The 23,035-nt window shown below is 48.7% G+C and overlaps 1 protein-coding gene across 2 annotated transcripts; it reads left to right on the top strand.

Moving 5' to 3' along the window:
• Positions 1-1,301: 1,301 nt before the first annotated feature.
• Positions 1,302-18,962, top strand: LOC112874157 (transcription initiation factor IIF subunit alpha). 2 transcript variants are annotated; one of them, XM_025937338.1, is made up of 9 exons: positions 1,302-2,808; positions 5,264-5,422; positions 14,304-14,455; positions 14,920-15,287; positions 16,144-16,259; positions 17,549-17,671; positions 17,777-17,983; positions 18,090-18,287; positions 18,635-18,962. In XM_025937338.1, the coding sequence occupies exons 1-9, from the start codon at positions 2,635-2,637 to the stop codon at positions 18,728-18,730; spliced, it is 1,593 nt and encodes a 530-aa protein (XP_025793123.1). In that variant the 5' UTR covers positions 1,302-2,634; the 3' UTR covers positions 18,731-18,962. The 2 variants fall into 2 exon arrangements, with proteins under 2 accessions (XP_025793123.1, XP_025793122.1); XM_025937337.1 differs by having other exon boundaries at positions 1,304-2,808; positions 17,774-17,983.
• Positions 18,963-23,035: the final 4,073 nt, after the last annotated feature.

Consider the following 23,035-nt stretch of genomic DNA (forward strand, 5'->3'; position numbering starts at 1 on the left):
GAAATCGTCAGTTTGAAACTACCATTGCAGGAAGTGCCAATGGACATATAATTACTCTATAATTTATATTTTTAATCGAATTGTTCAATATAGATTGATCAAATATGTGTTGCTTGCTGTTGACATGCCATGACCTAGGTTTAGGAAATTCCAGCTATGATAGGACCATTGGCAAATGGCAATACGAGCTTTTTTGCACACGTACGTGATTAGAAATCCTAGGTTTATGTACAAATGTTTTTCTTTGGCAAATGGCAATATCAAGTGCTTGTTTCCCGTCATTCTTAAAATTAAATGGTACATTAATAAATATTTCTGCATGTCTTGCATTTTTTATTGCAATCTAACATGAATGTGTGGAAAAATCTCTGACACGTACCACGCTAATAATAATATTTTCACAACAATCTAAGGTCTGCTTGCAAATATTTTTTTCCAGTCAACAGGAGCTCGCCGAGTTTTCCAGGACAGCTAATCCTATACAAGAGCTAGACTCGCGGATGAATGCATAGGATGTCTGAACAATGCGTTTCAACTTCTTGATCGATGAATTGACGTCCAAAGTCACTGCATATCGGAAAATACTTTTTGCAGTTGTAAAATAATATCTTAGCCGTATGGTAGGTAGAGACATTGGTTGTACTTCGATATCATGACGCCTTCGTTTATTTTAACAAGGTAAAATTGACTGCAGGATACAATTCAAAGGCCACTAAAAAATTTATCTTTATCTATAGACACTACAATTCAATGGTAATGTGCTGCTAGACACTTATAACCATTATTATATTTAATTTTAATGGAAAGTTATCTAGGAAGACTACTTTACCCTCGCATGGAAGCTAAGAGCCTGTTTGGATCCAACGGAAAGAGAAAGAGAAAGAGCAAAACTTTTGCTCTTTTGCACTTTTTTTTGCACTTTTGGATCCAAACACCCCAAAGTGCAAAAGGGCAAATGCTACCGTAATTTTGCTAATTATGGATTAATTAGGCTTAATAGATTCGTCTCGTCATTTAGTCCTCATCTATGTAATTAGTTTTTTAATTAAACTATATTTAATACTTCTAATTAGCGTCCAAACATCTGATGTGACAGGAGCAAAAATTTTACCATTTAGCCTTTTGCCATTTGCCCTTGGATCCAAACATAGCCTAAGCCGTTTGCAGCTGAAAAACTCAGACCATAATCTTGCAAAGGAAAAACAAAATCACGCACTCCCGAGGTCCCGACGGCCTCGACTTCCTTCCTGCGGCGTCAACTCCCAGCAGATGCGGACACTTCCTTGCAGCACAGCCTCCCTGCAGTGCTTGCTCTCTGCGGCGGCCGACGGCAGCTACTCCCTGCCGCACGTGCCCGCTCTCGGTGGCCATACGCAGATACGCTCGACCCCAACAACGGGTTTCGATCCAGACGGCCGTGATGCTCGATTCGGCGCGGGGCTCGTTACACGCGACCCCGGCGCTCGATTCCAGTGGCAGCAACCACTCCCGGCGCCCACGACGTTTGATTTCAGTGGCGGCGCCCACTGCCGGTGGCGAGCCCGCTCAAGACGGCAGCGCGCAGCAGCCACTCCCGGCGGTGGCAATGTAGGGTCCGCTTGGATCCCTCTCCGCCCCTAGCCTCGCCTCGCCAGCTCGCCTTACCTCACCTCGCCCGTTTGCCTAGGTGGGCAAGGGGGTTTTGGTTCCTTGCCGCCGCTCGCCTTGCCGGCACCTGAATCGACGGTGGAGCAGATCGATCCGGCGGCGAAGCGACTGATTTGACGGTGAAGGAGCGCGATTCGGCTACGGCGTAGTCCGATTCACCTGCGGCAGGGGCCCGATTTGGCGGCAGCACGGCCCAATTCGACGACGGCGGACTCGATTTGACAGCGGCAGACCTCGAGTTGGTGGCGGTGAGTTCGTATCTGTGCTCGTCCAGCGTTCATCACGCGAGCAAGCTATCCTTGCCGACCCAGGAGAGCGAAATCGGCTCGATGGGGACGGGCACGAACTTGACGAAGCCGTCGGAGCTGAGGCATTCATTGGGGAGGTGAGGCTGAGGTCGCGGCCGAGAAGGTGGATGTGCTCGAGGTGGAGCCAGCAGTGCGAGTGCACGAAGCGGAGCCGGCGATGTGGATGGAGGAGGTGGAGGAGCTTGCGGAGGCGAACAATGGTGGAGCTAGAACGGTCTACGGGAGCGGAAGGCAGGGGTAGAGTAGTCTTTTTAGGTTGCTTTACCTTAAAATCAAATATAATAATAGTCCAGCAGCATATTACCATTGAATTGTAGTGTCTATAGGCAAGTTTTTTTAGTGGTCTGTAGTAAAAGCCACCTTTAAAACGGTGTTCTGCAGCTAATTTTAGCTTTTAACAACTAGAGTCTTGAATTAACTTTTTATTTGCGTGTTCATTCTTGCTCGTGTGGTGTACTAAAAATCTTTTACCACCCGGGCACCCGGGCATAAGCTAGTAAATAATAAATCCCCTGTGGAGGGGACTCTACCCGACCCGAGCATTTCGTTCCCGAATCGCACTGGGCAGAGAGCCAGAGACCGAACTCGGCCGATCCCCCACCAGGTCACCGCATCCTCGCCGACGCCGGAGAAGCCGAAGCTCCCAGCCCGCCCGCGTCAGTGTCCCCGCGCCGACGCGATGGGGAGCGCGGACCTGGTGCTTAAGCCGGCGTGCGAGGGCTGCGGCAACACGTCGGACCTTTACGGCACGGGATGCAAGCACACCACGCTCTGCAGCGACTGCGGGAAGTCCATGGCGCGCTCCCGCGCCCGCTGCCTCGTCTGCTCCTCGCCCATCACCAGGCTCATCCGGGTACGGATCCGCTCCTCCGCCTCCCCTTTCCCGGCGCGGGCATGCGGGTGTCGAGACCGGCGTTCGGTGGCGCAGCCGCTACCTTTGCGTGCGCGACCTAGGGTTCGGTTGTGCCGATTGATTGCTGCGGTGATAGGTGTTGTTTCACGCGGTTTGTGCCTTTTAGGGTTCGGGGTTGGAGGATTGAGATGTTGTAAGGTATGATTTAGGATTCCGACGACCCAATGAGCTGAATTATGTTGCTCAATATGCGAGTAACTGATATTTCTGTTGCCTTTGTAAATAATACATGCAGTGGTGGAGCATGGATTAAAATTGGGGTTGGGGGGGGGGGGGTGGTTTGCAAATGCATGTTAATCGAGCACCCACAGAATTGTCAGTACACAAACTTGCCATGCTTGCTTTCCACCGACGAGCTAGTGCTAGATGTCAAAGGTTACGAGAGCTCCAGCTACTGCTAGTTGTTACTACTACTGTCTTGCTTGCGTCCTTATCTTTTTGGAAGATAAACTAAGAAGTACACTGATTTATTGAAAGATGCAAGGATGCATTTGTGCGCGTAGCCCTTGTTTGATATGGTCCCATGCTAATTTGCAAGACAATTTCTAGGAGTACTTAAGCTCCCGTTTTATGCCATATGAACTCTCTTATTGCATGATTTGAGAATATGTAGTAAGTGGCAATATAAATGCTCGATCAATACCTATGGAACATGGCAAATGGTGTTAGATGGGAGTGTGAGAGCAGTTGATATGTTTGCACACGTACATGCAGTCATGCAGTGTTTCAGCAGCGTGGACTGGTGTGCAAGAGCTAGGCACAGTTGGGATCTATCTGCAGCATTTTCCCTCAGGGTAGGCGGACCGGAGACCTCTATGGTCTCAACGTGGCTCCGCCACTGAATATATGATCTGAGACAGTGGATTAGATGGTCATAGGGCTCGAACTTTTATTTGGTATATTGCAGTTTCTGTAACATTGATGTGATTGGAAATGGTCACATTCACCTTGTATATTGATGCTTGCTGATTCGGTCTAAAGTTTGGCGTTCATCTTTCCTAACCGCTGCACTGGCAAGCAATATTGATAGTTTATGCTAGGATGGTTGTGTTACTAGATGCTAGTGTCTGCCTGGGCATTATTATGTAAGATCAATCACTTGCTTGTGGGATCAGGCCAATATAACTTGGAGTGGGTCATGGTTTCATCAGTCAAATGAATAAGACCTTAATGATAGTTTACAAAGGTGGACCCTGGTAACTTCACTTGAATTGCTTTTTTTTTTTCTGAAAAACACCACATAATCGAGATTTGCAGAATGACGCTACCAGTATGTGGCCATTCTGAATCCATAGTCTACTGGTGTAGCTAATGTGGCTAAAAGAGCAGCTTCTGGCTTGACAGATTCCTGATAAAGGAATTGAAAGATTACAGCTATAGTGTATTGCCGTTAAAAATAGTATTATTTTGAATTTTCGGAATCAGCTGTAGGGGATAAGTGGTAGTTTTTCACCCCCTTGGAAATAAATAAAAGCTAAACACAAAAACACCATGAACAATCAGACTTGGACATGAAAGAGCATGGCCTTTGGACGTAGCCTATGATGGAGGAAGAAACCAATGACATGAAAAGAAGTTATATACAAGTCAAAAATGACATTTAATTGCACATAATGTATTGTGACAAATGAACATAAAATTGAGATGTAATCAGCCAATTTCTGTTTATGCAATGTGTTCAGGACTTTTCGAAATACTGACCAAGCTGGTGGTTAATTTTGAAAAGTGATTATAATGCCTTTGATCTTGCAGCCCTTAATATATATGTGTGCTATATGAGTTAATCCCTAATCTGTTTTGCTGAAGTCACTTGCTAGGATTGCTGAACTGTAGACTAGAGCATTGATCTAGCATGGCAATGAAATAGTGCACCTGGGAAACTAGCATTCCTTGAAGAGTTTTATAGTATCTTTGTAGTAGAATTTAATTGACAACAAAGTGATATATACTTTTATTACTGATGGTATAAATGATCACTGGTGTTTAAGTTCACTTTGTAGTCAAACAAGCTTCAGAATGTTAAACAATTTAAACAATAACTACATTATCTGTTCATGTAAGCTAATCTCGATTAGGTAGAAAAAGTCCCAAATTTTCAGTTCTGTTCTAGTGGAGAAGTCCCTTTGACCTGACACTATGCAGGTGATGACAATTCAACCAAACTGGCCTCTTTTATGTGTTGTGTATTGGCACACTACCTAAGGACATATTAGGTTAAAGGTCATGCTAGTTTCACAATTTTGTAGGTGCTTCATGTTGAATTAGTCAATGCTGCATTTACCCCACACAAAATTTGTTTTCCTTTTGTTGCTGCAGAAATCCTGTATGCAAGGCATTTTTAGGTTTGATATTTGATTAATTTGTTCATCACTCAGTGCCAATTGCTCTTTGGCAGGAATATAATGTCCGAGCTAATGCTATTACGGATAAGACATACTCTATTGGAAGATTTGTCACTGGTTTGCCTCCTTTCTCGAAGAAGAAGAGTGCTGAGAACAAGTGGTCTCTTCATAAGGAGGGTCTACAAGGGCGTCAGATACCTGACAATATGCGGGTATGTATTCACACACACACACATTTACTTAACTCCTTCAAGTATATAGAAAAATAATGCATTTTGTTTTCTTGGGAATCATTTTTTCTTCATAAGATGAAACTTTATGCTACATCGGTCTTTTAGGTGATTACCCATCATTGCTGTTTACTTTATCTGACAATGTGCTCTCTATTTGCATAAAATGAATAAACGCTTTACCATCTGTCCTTAGTTACCCTTCTTAAGTTTCTGTCATTATTGTCTCGCTTACAATCATACTTGAAGTCGAGTGGCTTATGCGCTGATAGGATGCCTAGGTGCCTAAGACTCCTATCACAGTCTGCAACTTTCATTGTGTACCCCTAGGTGACTAAGACTCTTATCACAGCCTGCAACTTTCATTGTGTACCGCTCATCCATCCAGACTATTATTGGTACATTAGAAGGTTGTAATCACGATGAAGATAGAAGATCATGGTTTTTAAGTCGTTGCCTAGGTATTGCCTTGGCGTCTGGGCAGAAATTGAATGTGGCGTCACAGTCGCCATGACTCCCAGTTTATGGCATCTAGAGTCGTCGCCTAGGTGGGTATGGCGTCATTTTTCCGCTAGGTGGACACCGCATGAGTGATTTGGCGTGCGTGTGGGGAAAGGGCATGACGTGGGCAAGTTATGTGCGCGCAAGGGAATCCGCGTGCCTACACGTCGGATTTAGAACGAGAGGGAAAGAGACGGAAGGAAAGAGATGTGGCAACACCAGGAATCCTCGGTGATGTCATGCTGCTCTGATCCAGCTGTGCCTGCTCCCCAATCCCGTGGCTCCATCCCCTTCTCCGATCTATCCGCACCTCCCTCCTTTATGTCGACCGATCCGGGCGGAATCCCTCCGCTCCGCTCCATCTAGGAGCGCCTGGCCCTTCTCCGACGTCCTCACCTCCGCCATGCTGCCGGCACCCCATTCTTCTCCCCTCCTTCACTCTGCTCAGTGGCATGGACTTCAAAACTTGCATCAACAAGCTATGTTCATGCTGCTCCCTTCTAGTTTAGGATACGTGTATGGCGTCACCTCGCCGCACACCTTGTTCGCCTATGTGTCTGAAGGAGGTAGGTCGCTTAGCCTCACCTTACCGCATTAATAACCATGAAGAAAATAGATATGTAGGAAGGAGGGATGGGAAGCAAAGATATATAATTTGATGAGATATTAAGGGATTCAGGTAATAGTATGATAGAGAAGGGAGGCACAAAAGACCCATCAGACGATGATGCGCCTCTGAAACCTGGTAAATCCAAACCCCTTGATTCCACTCCACGTCATTTCTAGTCGTCCATATCTTCTATTAAACACCCTCCATAATTCCATCCTCACTCCTAGAGGACAGTCCTCAACCACTGCTGTTGTAAGCTCCTCATATCCCTGTTTGCTGGGTGCAGCTGGAACTAAGTGATGGGGATTTTTTCTCACGTACCTGACTGGATACATAGTCGATGATTGCGCATCACCTAGGCAATATGTCTGGAATTTCAAACGAACTATATCTCGTATCAGTGATGGAATAACCGTTGTTTCACTCAAAGTGTTCCCTTAATGCTATTTTAGATGTAGAGAAGGAAATGCCACTCCAATTACAGGATGTTAGGGTCTGTTTGGCATGGCTCTGGAGCTGAACTCCACCAACTCCAACCAATTTTCTAGCCAAACACCCCAGCTCCAAAACTCCATGGAGCGACCCCAACTCTGGAGCTGTAGTGCAAATAGGCTTGGAGTGTTGGAGAACCTCTCCCACAGCTCCAAAACATCCCGTTTTGAACTTCGACGTGGAGTTCGGGGGAAATTACCCACCTTTGCCACTCGTTACACACGTACCAGTTGGTTTCTTTTTTCTCCATCACCCCACCCTCCCCTTCCTCACCGCCCTCCACGAAGGCTGCCGGCGCCGCCCCCTGCATGCCGTGGCCGTCGCCCTTGGGCGCCCGTGGGCCGCGCCACGTCGCCCTCCCCTTCATTCTCGTCCTCCTCTAACACCGCCGCTGCCCACCCCTTGCCGGCGCAACCCCCGCCCTTCCTACCCGCGCCAACGGTCTGGCCGCAGCGGCCCCATGAAGGCGGAGAGGCTGAGAGGCCCATCGGTGCGGAGGATGTCGAGGAAGACTAGGCGGCGGCGAAGGGCATGGTGGCGGCTTGGAGGCGGGGTCTTGACGATGTCGATGGGGAGCAGCGTGGCGTAGGTAAAGGTCCCCGCGGCGGCGCCTGCGCAAGCCCCGATAGTGGCGCGCGTTAGCGGGATGGGGGCTGTTGCGGCAAGCACGGGATTGGGATTGTGCTTGGACGTGGCAGGGGCGGGGATGGAGATGGAGGAGGAGGAGAAGACGGAGGCGGCGGTGCCGGAGGAGGCAACAAGGGAGTGGACGAGGAGGGAGGTGTGGTCGGAGATGAGCGATGGGAGGTCGGGGTCCGCCTGGGACCGGGTCATGGCGGGCAGCGTGAGGTGGGGGCTGGGGCTGGAAGGCGGCGGCGGCATCTTGTCGGCTGGGTCTGGGCGGCGGCAGCGACAATCCATGGTTGGACCGACGTGAGTGCATTTGGAGTATGACATGTGGGTTCCACGAACCAAGGGCAACAATGGTGATGGATAAGTCCTTGCTGCTGGTCTTTGTGGTCCTTAGCAGCAGTTAGCATCTTGTAGTCCTTAGCATCTTGGACTGCAGGCATCTTGGACTGGTCCTTAGCAGCAGTTAGCATCTTGTAGTCCTTAGCATTTTGGATTGCAGGCATCTTGGACTGTAGGACAGCAGTTAGTGTCCTCTCTAGGACAGCAGTTAGACTAGTGTTAGACTAGCATTATTGGCTTCGTTTGCTGCCCAGCAGCCTGCTGTATATATATGTGGCCACCCCTCCCGTTGGAAGGCATGGCATTGTGAGTGTGAATGAAGAAAAACCCAGAAAACTTCCCCAACTTGAGTGTCATCCTCTCAGCTCAATGAGAGTGAAAATTGAGCTACTAACATCTGGTATCAGAGCCGTACTTTCCTGTAGGTTGGATATCTCTTGCTCCTCCCCCTCCGAAGCCGCTGTAGCAGCGCAGCCACCACCAGCAGCTAGTGCAGCAGCAGCAGCAGCTGCACCAGCCGCTGCAACAGCAGCAGTAGCAGCAGCAGCTCCGGCTGCCTCTTCTCCCCCGTTCCCTTCCCCCTCTCCACGCAGCAGCCCCTTGGAGGCGCGCCATGTCCGACGCACCGTCTCAGCGCTCGGTCGCCTCGAGCGCACGGCGCCAGCAAGACGCCGAGCTCGCCGTGGCAGAGGAGCGCAGCCGAGCGACGGCTCAAGCCGCTGCAGCAGCGGCGAGGGCGGCCAGGCTGGCTGCAGCGGAGCTGGCAGCTGCCCGGGCGGAGGTGGAAGCAGCGGAGGCGGAGGATGCAGCGCGTGCGGCGGAGGTCGAGGTTGAGACCTTGCGCGGCAGCCTCAGCGGCTCCATCGCCGGCAACACCACCGCCGACGGGGACCTTGAGGGGTTGGCAAGGGAGAGGGCGCGGCAGCGGACCGCGCGGTGGGCAGCAGCCCACCCCCACGGCGGCGGCCCGGAGGCCGGCGCGCCCAGCGGCGGTCCAGGGGGCCGCGCGCCTGGCGGCGGAGGCGGCGCCTCTGGTGGCGGCGCTCCTGGCTGGGGTGCGCGCGGCGGTGCCCCCGGCTACCACGGCCTCCAGGCGGTGGTCAGGGACGTTGGTCCCGGCGGTGGGTGGCCCACCGTCACCAAGACCAACTACGTCGAGTGGGCCGCGGTTATGGAGGTGAAGCTCCAGGTGCGGCATATGTGGGAGGCAGTCCGGTACGGCGATGTCGACTACGATGCGGATCGACGGGCGCTGGATGCTCTCATCACAGCAGCCCCGCCCGAGATGCAGTTCACGCTTTCCAAGAAGCGAACTGCCAAGGAGGCCTGGGACTCCATCGCTGCGGCACGTATCGGCAGCGACCGCGCCCGCAAGACCACTCTCCAGGCACTTCGCAAGGAGTGGGAGAACCTGGCCTTCAAGCCAGGTGAGGATGTTGATGACTTCGCACTTCGTCTCAACACTCTGCTGCAGAAGGTGGTGCAGTTCGGCGACGACACCTACGACGAGGAGAGAGCCGTCGAGAAGCTCTTCCGCTGCGTCCCCGAGAGGTACAGGCAGACCGCTCGCTCAATCGAGTCTCTGCTGGACCTCTCCACCATGACGATCGAGGAGGCGATAGGTCGCCTCAAGGTCGTCGACAGCGACGAGCCACAGCCTCCCTCGAGAGGCATCTCCATCGGTGGGAAGCTCCACCTCACTCAGGAGCAGTGGGAGGCTCGGCGCGGTGACCGAAGGGGGGGGACCCCTCTCCCTCGACTGGTGGCCGCAAGCGCGGCAAGCCGCGAAAGGGACGCGGAGGTGCCCAAGCCGGGGCACGAGGGCGCACCGAGGGTGGCGCCCGCGGAGATGCTCAAGGCGGCGCCGCTGACAGGCCCAAGGCGGCACGAGACGACGCCTGCCACAACTGTGGCAGGCCCGGCCACTGGGCCAGGGACTGCCCGCAGCGGAGGCGTGGGGTCCAAGCCCACGTCGCGGAGGCCCAGCCGGATGACGAGCCGGCACTATTCCTACTCCACGGGGACATGGGGCCGCATCCGGCAGCACTGCCTGCCACCGCTCTACTCCACCTCGACGAGCCGCGTGCCCGAGTCCTCCTCGGCGACAGCTCTGACGACGACAGGGTCGATGGCTGGTACCTCGACTCCGGCGCCACGCACCACATGACCGGGCGGCGGGAGTTCTTCTCCGACCTGGACGTCGACGTAGGTGGCTCCGTCAGGTTCGGGGACTCCTCCGTTGTGGAGATCAAGGGCGTGGGCTCCGTGATCCTCACCGCCAAGTCCGGAGAGCACCGGATGCTCACCGGAGTCTACTACATCCCGGCGCTGCGAAACTCCATCATCAGCCTTGGGCAGCTCGATGAGAGCAGCTCCCGCGTGGTGATCGACAGCGGGGTCCTTCGCATCTGGGACCACCGTCGCTAGCTTCTCGCCAGGGTGGTTCGAGGGAAGAATCGCCTCTACATCCTCCATGTCAGGGTGGCCCAGCCTCTTTGTCTTGCAGCTCACAGGGACGACGAGGCATGGCAGTGGCACGAGCGCTTTGGGCACCTCCACTTTGAGGCCCTGAAGCGGCTCGGCGCCAAGGAGATGGTGCGAGGCCTCCCGTGCCTCGACCACGTGGAGCACCTCTGCGACGTCTGCGTGCTGACGAAGCAGAGGCGGCACTCCTTCCCCCAGCAGGCGAGCTTCCGAGCCAAGGAGCGGCTCGAGCTCGTACACGGGGACTTGTGTGGCCCGGTGACACCGGTCACACCAGGAGGACGGCGCTACTTCCTGCTGCTCGTCGACGACCTCTCCCGCTTCATGTGGGTGATGATCCTCGGCAGCAAGGGAGAGGCTGCGGACGCCATCAGGCGTGCTCAGGCTGCTGCGGAGACGGAGAGCGGCCGCAAGTTGCGCGTGCTGCGCACCGACAACGGCGGTGAGTTCACGGCGGCCGAGTTCACGGCGTACTGCGCGGATGAGGGCATCCAGCGCAACTACTCTGCGCCGTACAGCCGGTGGTGGGGATGGCCCGGGCCCTCCTCAAGCAGAGGGGCATGCCGGCCGTCTTCTGGGGAGAGGCGGTGGTGACGGCCGTCTACATCCTCAACCGCTCGCCCACCAAGGCACTCGACGGCATGACGCCGTATGAGGCTTGGCATGGGCGTAAGCCGGCGGTCTCCCACCTGCGGGTCTTCGGTTGCCTCGCGTTCGCCAAGGAGCTTGGCCCCATCGGCAAGCTCGACGACAGGAGCACTCCGGGAGTGTTCATTGGCTACGCGGAGGGTTCGAAAGCCTACCGCATTCTCGACCCGGAGACACAGCGTGTGCGCACGGCGCGCGACGTTGTGTTCGACGAAGGGCAAGGATGGGCGTGGGACAAAGCGGTGGACGACGGCTCGGCTCCGACGTACGACGACTTCACCGTCGAGTACGTCCACTTCGAGGGAGCTGGGGGAGTAGACAGCTCTTCTTCGCCGAGCATGCCTACCCCAGTCCCCGAGCCTCCACCGATGCCGGCGCCCGCCACACCGGCGGCACCACGCCCTTCAGCTACGACTCCGGCTGCGCCGAGTTCCTCAGCTGCACCACCACAGCCGGCGACGCCGCGATCTCCAGTACCGATAGCCACTCCTCCGGGCCCGTCTACTTCGACACCTGCTCGTGCTGAGCACAGTCCGGTGGAGTTCGCTACTCCGCTCTCTCACGACGAGGAGCGCGTCGACGCGTACCATGACGGCGAGCCGTTGCGGTATCGTACGATGGAGGACCTTCTCGGTGATCAGCCGGTGCCGGGACTGGTGCCTCACGACCTGGAGGCACAGTTGCACCTCGCATGCGACGACGGCGAGCCTCGGTCTTTCGCAGAGGCCGAGGGACACGCGGCATGGCGTGCCGCGATGCAGTCGGAGATGGACGCGATTGAGAAGAACCGCACTTGGGAGCTTGCTGATCTCCCTCGCGGTCACCGCGCGATCACCCTTAAGTGGGTGTTCAAGCTGAAGAGGGATGAGGCTGGCACCGTCGTCAAGCACAAAGCCCGCCTGGTGGCACGAGGTTTCGTGCAGCAGGAGGGCGTCGACTTCGACGATGCCTTCGCTCCCGTAGCACGGATGGAGTCCGTGCGACTCCTCCTTGCGCTAGCTGCCCAGGAGGGCTGGCGTGTCCATCACATGGACGTCAAGTCGGCGTTTCTCCACGGCGACTTGAAGGAGGAGGTCTACGTGCACCAGCCGCCGGGGTTTGCGATCCCCGGCAAGGAGGGTAAGGCGCTACGTCTGCGCAAGGCCCTCTATGGCTTGCGGCAGGCCCCGAGGGCGTGGAACGCCAAGCTGGATTCCACGCTCAAGGGGATGGGCTTCGAGCAAAGCCCGCACGAGGCGGCCATCTACCGGCGGGGCAAAGGAGGCAATGCCCTGCTGGTGGGTGTCTACGTCGACGACTTGGTGATCACCGGCACCAAGACTGCGGAGGTGGCGGCGTTCAAGGAGGAGATGAAGGCCACCTTCCGGATGAGCGACCTGGGGCCTCTCTCCTTCTACCTGGGGATCGAGGTGCACCAGGACGACTCCGGGATCACACTTCGACAGACCGCCTATGCCAAGCGCGTCGTCGATCTCGCTGGGCTCATCGACTGCAACCCAGCTCTTACTCCGATGGAGGAAAGGCTGAAGCTGAGCCGTGACAGCACGGCGGAGGAGGTAGACGCTACTCAGTACCGGCGTCTTGTGGGGAGCCTCCGCTACCTCGCCCACACTCGGCCGGACTTGGCGTTCTCCGTCGGCTACGTCAGTCGGTTCATGCAGCGACCGACGACGGAGCACCAGCAGGCCGTGAAGAGGATCATTCGCTATGTTGCGGGGACTCTCGACCATGGTCTCCACTACCCGAGGTGCCCTGGAGCGGCACACTTCGTCGGGTACAGCGACAGCGACCACGCCGGCGACATCGACACCAGCAAGAGCACGAGCGGGATCCTCTTCCTCCTCGGCAAGTGCCTCGTTAGCTGGCAGTCGGTCAAGCAGCAGGTGGTGGCCTTGTCCAGCTGCGAGGCCGAGTACATAGCGGCCTCCACCGCGTCGACTCAGGCGCTCTGGCTCGCTCGACTGCTTGGTGATCTACTCGGCAGAGACACTGGAGCAGTGGAGCTCAGGGTGGACAGCAAGTCCGCTCTGGCCTTGGCGAAGAACCCCGTTTTCCACGAACGGAGCAAGCACATCCGGGTGAGGTATCACTTCATCCGAGGTTGCTTGGAGGAAGGAAGCATTAAGGCGAGCTACATCAACACCAAGGATCAGCTTGCGGATCTGCTCACCAAGCCCCTTGGGAGGATCAAGTTCCTTGAACTTTGCTCCAGGACTGGGATGGTCCAATCTTCCTACAAGATGGTCCAATCTTCCCACAAGACGACGCACAAGACTTAGGGGGAGAATGATGGATAAGTCCTTGCTGCTGGTCTCTGTGGTCCTTAGCTGCAGTTAGCATCTTGTAGTCCTTAGCATCTTGGACTGCAGGCATCTTAGACTGGTCCTTAGCAGCAGTTAGCATCTTGTAGTCCTTAGCATCTTGGACTGCAGGCATCTTGGACTGTAGGACAGCAGTTAGTGTCCTCTCTAGGACAGCAGTTAGACTAGTGTTAGACTAGCATTATTGGCTTCGTTTGCTGCCCAGCAGCCTGCTGTATATATATGTGGCCACCCCTCCCGTTGGAAGGCATGGCATTGTGAGTGTGAATGAAAAAAAACCCAGAAAACTTACCCAACTTGAGTGTCATCCTCTCAGCTCAATGAGAGTGAAAATTGAGCTACTAACAAATGGTACTACACCCTGAGAACCATGTTTTTTGTAGTTGAGAACACCCTTGTAGCCAAACACCACATCAAGATAGCTCCAACTTCACCCAGAGCTAGCTCCACTTGGAGTTTTGGAGTGGAGCTGCTCCAGGCAGAGTTGGAGCCATGCCAAACAGGCCCTTAGCTCCTAATATATTGTAACATATGGCCATTGAAAAAAAAATCTGAAATTTCTATCTTCAAGAATAATGAGGGTCTTTGGTGTATGGCAATAGATAATCTACTATGAGTTCCTATTTTTATTTGTATTAATCTTTAGTCTGATACCATCATAATTTGATGAGCAACTCACTCTTCCTCAATATTCCATGCTGTCAACTTTTTAATCTGTGGTGATTAAGTTCTTATACTAGATCTCACGTTTAGAAACAACTATCCTGTTTGCCATTTGTATTTAGATTGTGCAGTGTCTCTATTGACTATATGCATGCATTTTTTGGAAATCCAGGAAAAATACAACAGGAAACCATGGATTTTGGAAGATGAAACAGGCCAATATCAGTATCAAGGTCAAATGGAAGGATCACAGTCAGCTACAGCTACATATTATTTGTTAATGAGGCATGGCAAGGAATTTAATGCCTATCCTGCTGGTTCTTGGTAATTCACTTGTTCCACATTTTATTGTGCATTTGTGATTGCTGTTGTGTTAGCTTGAATCAGCTTTCATGTAGCCTGCTAAGTAGAAGTGCTTTTATTTAAGTCCCAGTACTGTAATTATGTCCATTTGATTTTGATTTCATTTACTTACCTAGTACGAAATACCACAGCATGAAACTACAAAACTGTTTTTAATAACAAATTACTTGAATCATTTTGATATGTGTAAACAAGCTAGAATATTATCATTTGTTAAAGTTATAACGACATGACATTAAAATTCAATTTTAGTGACTAGAGGGAATAATATACAGCTTTAGCAGCAGGAAACAGTTTGCTAAAGGTGTTTATTGTTAGTAAAAGCCCATTGACATGATTACCTATATTTATTGTAGTATAGTTACATTGTTCCTGGGAGTTGCAGAAAGAAATCCATTTGTTGCTTAATTGTATCCTTGTTTCAGGTATAACTTCAGTAAAATTGCACAGTACAAACAACTGACACTGGAGGAGGCTGAAGAAAAGATGAATAAGAGGAAGACCAGTGCAACTGGTTATGAACGTTGGATGATGAAAGCAGCTGCAAATGGGCCAGCTGCCTTTGGTTCAGACATGAAGAAACTTGAGGCCACCCCTGGTGGGGAAAAAGAAAGTGCTCGTCCTAAGAAAGGAAAAAGTAATGAGGAGGGTAATAATTCTGATAAAGGTGAGGAGGATGAAGAAGAGGAAGCAGCACGCAAGAATAGGCTTGGACTCACTAAAAAAGGCTTGGATGATGATGAGGAAGGTGGAAAAGATCTAGACTTCGATTTGGATGATGAAATTGAGAAAGGTGTGCTTCTTAGCTTTTGTGGGTTATAATACTTGTACAGTTGACCTCATCTCTATTTCATAGTCTTACCATTGCATAATACCATGATGTTTCAACCCTTAATTGTTCAGCTCGAAATTGCGGTTTGATGTTCTTTCCTTTGTTCCGGAGCTATAACTATTATATTGAGCTATTACATGATAACTCTCTCTTCTGATTATTTCATGATTTTCCTTTAGGACACTATATCTTTAGGTTAAATTAAAAAACCAGGTTTGCTAGACATAGTTGTATGAATCTTGGTTTATTGGCTTGTGGCATGTTTATGAAAACCCTAGCTAACCAAATCCTATTTATGTTGTTCTCTGTTTGCACTGCTACTCCATCATGGTCGCTAAATTTTGTTGACCAGCCAACGTGGATGATGGAGTTTTGCTGTAGGTGGGACCGGAATGCCATCTAGTTGATTTTGACTATAAACCTGAGGCCACAAGACAAGAAACACGGGGCTTTTAAATTCTATCTCAAAATTAGGAAGCATATGCTCGTGATAGTTACACACTCGTGCGCGACCAATAATCTTTGTGATTCTATATTCACCATATAATCATTAAGTGACTGCAAATTATGCTGCCATATTTTGTTATTAGCCAATCGAGTTTTACAACTATGGCTTATGTTGGGCCACCACATTGAAATAATTTTGACCTGTTGCAGTAGAGCTATTGAATGGCTTTGTTGTTGTTGTTGTTGTTGCAGTAGAGCTATTCCAAAATGTTAACCCTGCTAAGAAAATATTAATAGGTTTTGACCTCAATATCATTAGTGTATCTATTGCGCCATGTCTGGCATCTTATTTTGGAATTTTCTTTATCAGGTGATGACTGGGAACATGAAGAAACTTTTACTGATGATGATGAGGCTGTAGATATCGATCCAGAGGAACGGGCGGATTTAGCTCCTGAAATTCCTGCTCCACCTGAAATTAAGCAGGTTGATATACCTATTGCTGAAATACTCACGAGTAAAAACTGAACCTCTTCTAATACCTTTTTTTTTATAACATGGAACACCTTCACTCAGTGCTGTTGATGCTATGGATCTTGGGGTTATTTTGTATCCCAAATTTTGTCAAAATTATATTTAGTCAAACCAGATTTTAGCCTAACCACCTAAAACTCCATGGCTAGATAGCGTAAAGTTGTGGAACCAAAATCTGTTTGTGTTAAAAATCAAATATTGGGTGTATGCAGAAAATAGATTTTTCCTGGTTTTAACTTTTTTCTTTTACTTTTCTTCTTACGTTACATGATTATTGAAATATCATAAGCTACTAGTGCTTTCCTTATGCTCAGTCAATTGATTAAAATTTAAAAGTAAGGAAAGTGATCTAGTGGTGCCCATGTATTGGTGAAACTCTTTTCAATTAAATGTGACCCAAACAATGCAATGTATAAAATGAGATCTAACTAACAACCTAAAACTAATTTTCCTATGTAAAAATCCAAGTAAAGCCTGTTTTGTGAGAATTTGATCCATGTGATCATAATGACCACTTCATTTAAATGGGAATGCACAAGAGATGTCAAGATTGGTTCCCTAATGGTGACAAAAAGTGTAACCACCGTATTTCTCTAATAAGTAATAATGTATTGTCTTATAATTATGTCCCTAATATTGCTAGATTCATAAATATCATATCGTCTTATCAGGCTCTTTTTGGCGCACATATGTATTAAATGCAAATTATAACAGCTCAGAATTTGCCAATACATATCCATGGAAACAATATAGTTTTACCTGTATGTGAAATCATCTGAGTTGTTTATTTTGGAGCATGCATCATATATGAAGCCTAACCAGGTCCATCAACAGCAATTTACCTGTGCTTATGTTGGAGTTTGAGAACTTATCACTCAGTAAACTAACACGAGGTGATTAGTGGCACACTGTAGCATGTCCACAAGTTCCAATTTTTTAAATCAAGTAGTGGGAAGTTTTGCGTCTTGATAATCCTTTCATTTTGTGCAAAATGCTAAGTACGGGATAGAAGAGTATTAAATGCTAGCCATGGCTATGGAAAATCACCTGGGGGCAAATCCTCTACTAGGGGCCCAGGGCCAGAATGTGTATGAACATTTTTTGTGTGAAGCTGTTTGAAGCAAATAAGTAGATTATTTTTTTCTTCTTTTGGGTTATATGTTGGTATTTCCTCCCTTTTCTTTTGCATGGTTATTGGAGTTTTATTGCAAATGGCAATATTCTGATTAAGATACTTGCAGGATGATGAAGAGAATGAAGAAGAAGGTGGTCTGAGCAAGTCTGGCAAAGAATTAAAAAAGCTGCTTGGTCGTGCTGCTGGACTAAATGAGTCAGATGCTGATGAGGATGAAGAAGAAGAAGAAGTACTGATTCATTCTCTTGGAACATTAATATTTTAATATTTATTATGCACTAAGGTTATTTTTAAAGAAAATGTTAAGGAGAGTTTATCTTTCTTCATCCAGCAGGAAGATGAGTCATCTCCAGTGCTGGCTCCAAAGCAGAAGGATCAAGTTAAGGATGAACCTGTAGATAACAGTCCAGTTAAACCAACACCATCAGGACATGCCCGCAGCACACCTCCTGCATCGAAATCCAAGCAAAAGAGAAAATCAGGTGCTGATGATGCAAAAACTTCTGGCAGTGCAGCTTCAAAGAAAGCAAAGGTGGAATGGGTTAGTAATCTATGTTTACTTTAAATGTGTAAAAAGTAAGAAATAGCCTAACTATGCTCTATTAGTTTCCTAGGTATATAAGTAATAATAATTCCTTTTTGTATAGGATACGAAAGCATCAAATATCAAAGAGGAAGCACCTTCTTCGGCAAAACCTACATTAAAATCCTCTGCTTCATCAAAAAGTGCGACAAATGTATTACCTGTTACAGAGGATGAAATCAGGAGTGTTCTTCTTGCTGTGGCTCCTGTCACCACACAAGATCTAGTATCCAGATTCAAGTCTAGGCTTCGAGGTCCAGAGGTACGCATGATTGACGCCATCTTATGTTTAGTTGTGGTCTGCACATTACCACTTGCAAGCTGAGATACCCACAGCAATAATTAGGGAACAACTAAGAATTGTTCAATCACTGGCCATTTTGCATTCCATAATTCTTTTCTTTTATCATAAACCACTAATACTTTTTGAAAGATAAGTTATGGTTAACACAATGCATAAACAACAATGATTTCTGCAACCTCATCAGGGAGCTTACTTTGTTCGTGGTATACTCAGCCATCAGGCATTAAGCTCTTACCAATAGTTGTGGTTTACTTTCGAATGCCTGTTTTAATGTTTGTTTAACGTCAGTTGTGGTTGCATTACAGGACAAGAATGCTTTCGCTGAAATTCTGAAGAAAATTTCGAAGATACAAAAGACGAATGGCCACAACTACGTTGTCCTTAGAGACGACAAGAAGTGAAGAACCCAACTTAGGTGTTGACTTTCGTTGTCGCGATCTTTAGCTGTGCTTTGTACTTCGGAGATAAAAGATATTAGTAACAATTAACATGCTGTACTTGGAGATAAACAAAGTTGAAACATGCTTTAGAAGAGTTGTCTTCTGACCCTTGTGTACGTAGATTTTGTTTCTATTAAAGTAATTGTTAGTTTGTGTGGATTTATAAACCCTGATCACAGAAAATTTGGCCACACTAACAATGTGCCACGTCACCCCCCATCTCCCTCTCTCTCTAAAAACCAATAAATTTGTTTTTTTGAAATCTTCATAGCCCATTGTCTGAAAACCAACGGTCATTTTTTGTATCAATTCTTTTACAGGCATCCTGGTCTATATAAGTTATTATTAGATTGTTTTCCTTCGTATCTCCTACAAATCCGAAAGCTGCTTTATTTGTACAATCCCACCTTCTATCTAATAATGATATTAAGGCTTTTGTTCCTAATTTCTTCTTCGGGGCATGAGGAGGAGGACCACGAGAGTTTGAGGGACCTTGAGAGCTAGATGGACCATGAGAGGTGGAAAGACCTTGAGCTTGAGATGGTCCTTGTATGGAGAGACGAGGTGTATGAGATCCAAGTTTGAGAAGTTGCTCAAGTTGACCTTTCTTTGGCTTTAACTTGATGGTCCATGTCGGTCAAGATCTCCACAACAGTCACTTCTTTGACCATAGCAAAAATGTATGATGCATAGTGATAGCTCTTCTTGGGTCAAAACCGAACAAATGCTCTCCTCCCAAATGAAATCAAAGACACTAAACTCATTTTGATTTGGAGCCATCCTAGCAATCTAGTTCTTGGACATGTTGGAGATATTGTCCAAATCACCTCCTTTGGGATAAAAAGTTGGTTGAGCAGCTTATAGTATGGTTTCAACCCATGTATATTCCCAAACTTAATGTCTCCATAAGCCCTATCATACATGAAGTGGAGCTCTCCATCCTCTAGCACATTTTCCAGCTCATGTATCTTCTCTCAAGAGAGATTAGCATTAGAGAATCCAAGAACGTAGGCAAACTGTGCATACTCAATAGAAAAGGGCTTAGCTTGAATGGTCCAATGGAAGGTTTTGGTTGAGAGGTTGACATAGAGAGTCGAATAAAATTGTGCTACAACCTCCTCATTCCAATCACGGCTGAAAGGCATGATTGAGGAGACATTCATTCTTCTACAAGCATCCTCAACTTCCCTCACCACCGGCAAATCAATATCTCCCAAGTAGTCCCAATCGATAGACTTCATCTCGGTGGTAGGATTAGATTTGCGAAGAATCACTGAGTCGTACCAATCAGCATGAAAGTTCATCCAAAAACGAACATCCCCTTGTTGCTCCTTGTCATACCGAGAAGGATTGTCATATCTCTTGGCATAAAGATCATGCTTGCCCTTCGTGTAGTCCACGGGATGAATCCCATTTTACTGAGGATTAGTTTGTCTAATTGGTGCCTACATCCGAACGATGATCCTCTCAAGATATTCCAAAGACTCCTCTGCATTTGCCATATAAGAGCCCGGAGCTGAGGCACGCTTTATGCAAGGATGAGCGCCTTGACTTGAAGAACCTTGTGGGTTTGGCCTCCCTCGACCATGAGAGGGCAAAGGAACCTTGGCAACTGCCTTTCTCTTTCCCGTGCGATGAACAATGGGAGGGTCTTCTGTTGCCTCAGAATCGGATGATGGTGGCAATTCAATTTCCAGAGTTGCTGCTCTCTATTTCCCTCTCTTTTCATGAACCATCTGAAGAATATATATTGGAAATTAGGATGGAATTGAAGAAAGGAACCAAAAGCGCCAGAATTGGGCGACTCACGTGCCTGTCAAAACTTCCGATAGAACCCGAGCCGACCCAATGATTCAAGAATCAAGAGATTTAGCTCGCCAAACTTGATAAGATTTTACCAAGAGTTCTATGATGAATCTAGAAGCTATCCCCAAAAAGAAATCATCTAACTCCTACATTGAGAAATCGGGCGATGGAATTTTTGAATGAAATACCTTGAAGATTTTCCGCACAAATCGGAGGGGATCGGATCTTTTGAGGAGTGGAGAATGCAAAGAACTCAACGGCAACGAAATCTGTTGGTTGAATCTTGAGTTCCTTTGATAGTGGAGAGGAGGAGGCGACGGCGGTTTTGAATGGAAGAATTAGGGTTTGAGGGGGCTGTCCAATGGGTATATCAGAAGTTCCGATGGAAATAAAATCCAAACTCGAGGACCCTCGATCGGAAGAAGGCTGATACTTCCGAGGGTCATCGGAAGTTCCGACCTAGTATTGGAAGTTCTGGTAAATATTAAATCTGCTTCCCGAGAACCCTTGATCGGAACTTTGTTGATACCTCTGATGGACGTTGAAAGTTTCGACATGGTGTCGGAAGTTCTGACGGTAGCTTATTTTCTCCAAAATGATAGATTTTGAGATTGAATGAATTTGGAGATTTTGAGAGTTATGGCTTGTGGATATATGAGACTACTTTGTCGGTGTTTAACTGGCTGCCCACCGAGGGGTATACCCAAGGTGGTAGATTTTGGGTGAGGGAACGCCGAGATCAGGAACTCGAAGGTATAAGGAACACAAAGCTTAGACAGGTTCAGGCCGCTAGGTGCATAATTCCCTACATCCTGTAGTGGTTTGTATTGCCTTAGGTGTAGAATGATCCAGAGATCGTGTTTTGAGAGGGGTCCCTGTCCTCCCTTATATATCCGAGAGGCCAGGGTTACAAAGATACTAACCAACACCAGCCAGGGAATCGCACCAGAACATATCTCGAGTAGATTCCCTCTGTACCGGTTAGCTCTATCTCCTACTTAAACGGGATAAATAAGAGATAAACGAGATAAATAAGAGATAAGACGAACTTAATCTCTTTAACTACGCTATGTACACAGCCCCGTTGCCCCGAGTCTGACAAGCCCCCGAGCTCTTCGTAGCTGAGTACTGCAGGCTTATCGAGTACTTTCGAAGTAGTCTTCGACTTCTTCAAAAGCTTCGTCTTGAAGTCCTTCATCGAGTACTTACTTGGCTGCATCGAAACTATGAGGTGCTCATGCCCCGAATTTTATTTTTAACATGGTGTGCGATTTGAAAAAATCGCACTCCATATGGAGTAGCCCCCGAGCCTTAGGTTGAATTGGAGAATCAGGCTGAGGGTCCCATTAGTCTGTAATCCTGCTTATCCTTCAAAGAAATTTGAAAAATAAGTAGTCGATGCCACGTATCCCGCAGCCGCCTCCATCGTCTCCTTGTTGCAGTCCCACTCTTTGTTGACTTGCTACACAACGAGAAGAGAATCGCCATACACAAGTAGTCGCTTGATCCCTAGTGATATTGCCAAACGAAGCCCGTGAAGCAAGGCTTCATACTCGGCTTCATTGTTGGATACCGCGCACAGGATCTGAAGGACATACTTCAACTGTTCACCTCATGGAGAAATAAGCAGAACTCCAGCGCCGCCACCATCGAGCTTGAGGGACCCGTCAAAGTACATGGTCCAGTGCTCTGGCTTATCGACCGGAGTTGGGACTTGATTCTCCCGCCATTCAGCCATGAAGTCGACTAGAGCTTGAGACTTGATTGCAGTGCGTGGCTTGAAGTCGATTGACAAAGCCCCCAGTTCCACTGCCCACTTTGATATATGCCCCGTGGCATCTTGATTATGGAGAATATCAGCCAGCGGGAAATCCGTAATCACAGTGATCTTGTACTCGTCAAAATAATGGCGCAGTTTTCTTGATGTGATTAAAATTGCATATAAAAGCTTCTGAACAGCTGGATACCGTACCTTGGATTCGGAGAGGACCTCACTGACGAAGTAGACAGGCCTTTGCACACCAAACGCATGGCCTTCCTCGCCTCGCTCGACTACAATAGCACTACTGACAACATGGGTTGTTGCCGCAATGTAAAGTAGCAGATCCCCCTCCGGCAGTGGTGCTGTAAGGATCGGAGGAGACTGAAGGTGATTTTTTAGATCTTGTAGGGCCCGCTCGGCCTCCTCCGTCCATTGGAACTTGTCTTGGCATTTTAGGAGCTTGAAGAAAGGTAGTCCTCTCTCCCCGAGCCGGGAGATGAACCTATTCAGGGCTGCCATACAACCTGTTAGTTTCTGCACATCCTTGATTGTGGCCGGAGCCCCCATATCAGTGATGGCCGTGATCTTTACAGGGTTTGCTTCAATGCCCTGGTTGCTGATGATGAACCCGAGTAATTTCCCTGAAGGTACTCCAAAAACGCATTTGGTAGGATTGAGTTTCCACCGAAATCTGCGCA

This window comes from Panicum hallii, chromosome 9 (assembly GCF_002211085.1).
Source record: "Panicum hallii strain FIL2 chromosome 9, PHallii_v3.1, whole genome shotgun sequence".
Classification (NCBI taxonomy): Eukaryota; Viridiplantae; Streptophyta; class Magnoliopsida; order Poales; family Poaceae; genus Panicum; species Panicum hallii.

What these genes read in the sequence shown, in the direction of transcription:
- LOC112874157 (XM_025937337.1), top strand. Translation starts at nt 2,635, where the DNA reads ATGGGGAGCGCGGACCTGGTGCTTAAGCCGGCGTGCGAGGGCTGCGGC. An exon ending in GGATGATGAAATTGAGAAAG is followed by an intron (nt 15,288 to 16,143) that starts GTGTGCTTCTTA and finishes TTTCTTTATCAG; the next exon opens with GTGATGACTGGGAACATGAA. An exon ending in AGGATGAAGAAGAAGAAGAA is followed by an intron (nt 17,672 to 17,773) that starts GTACTGATTCAT and finishes TTCTTCATCCAG; the next exon opens with CAGGAAGATGAGTCATCTCC.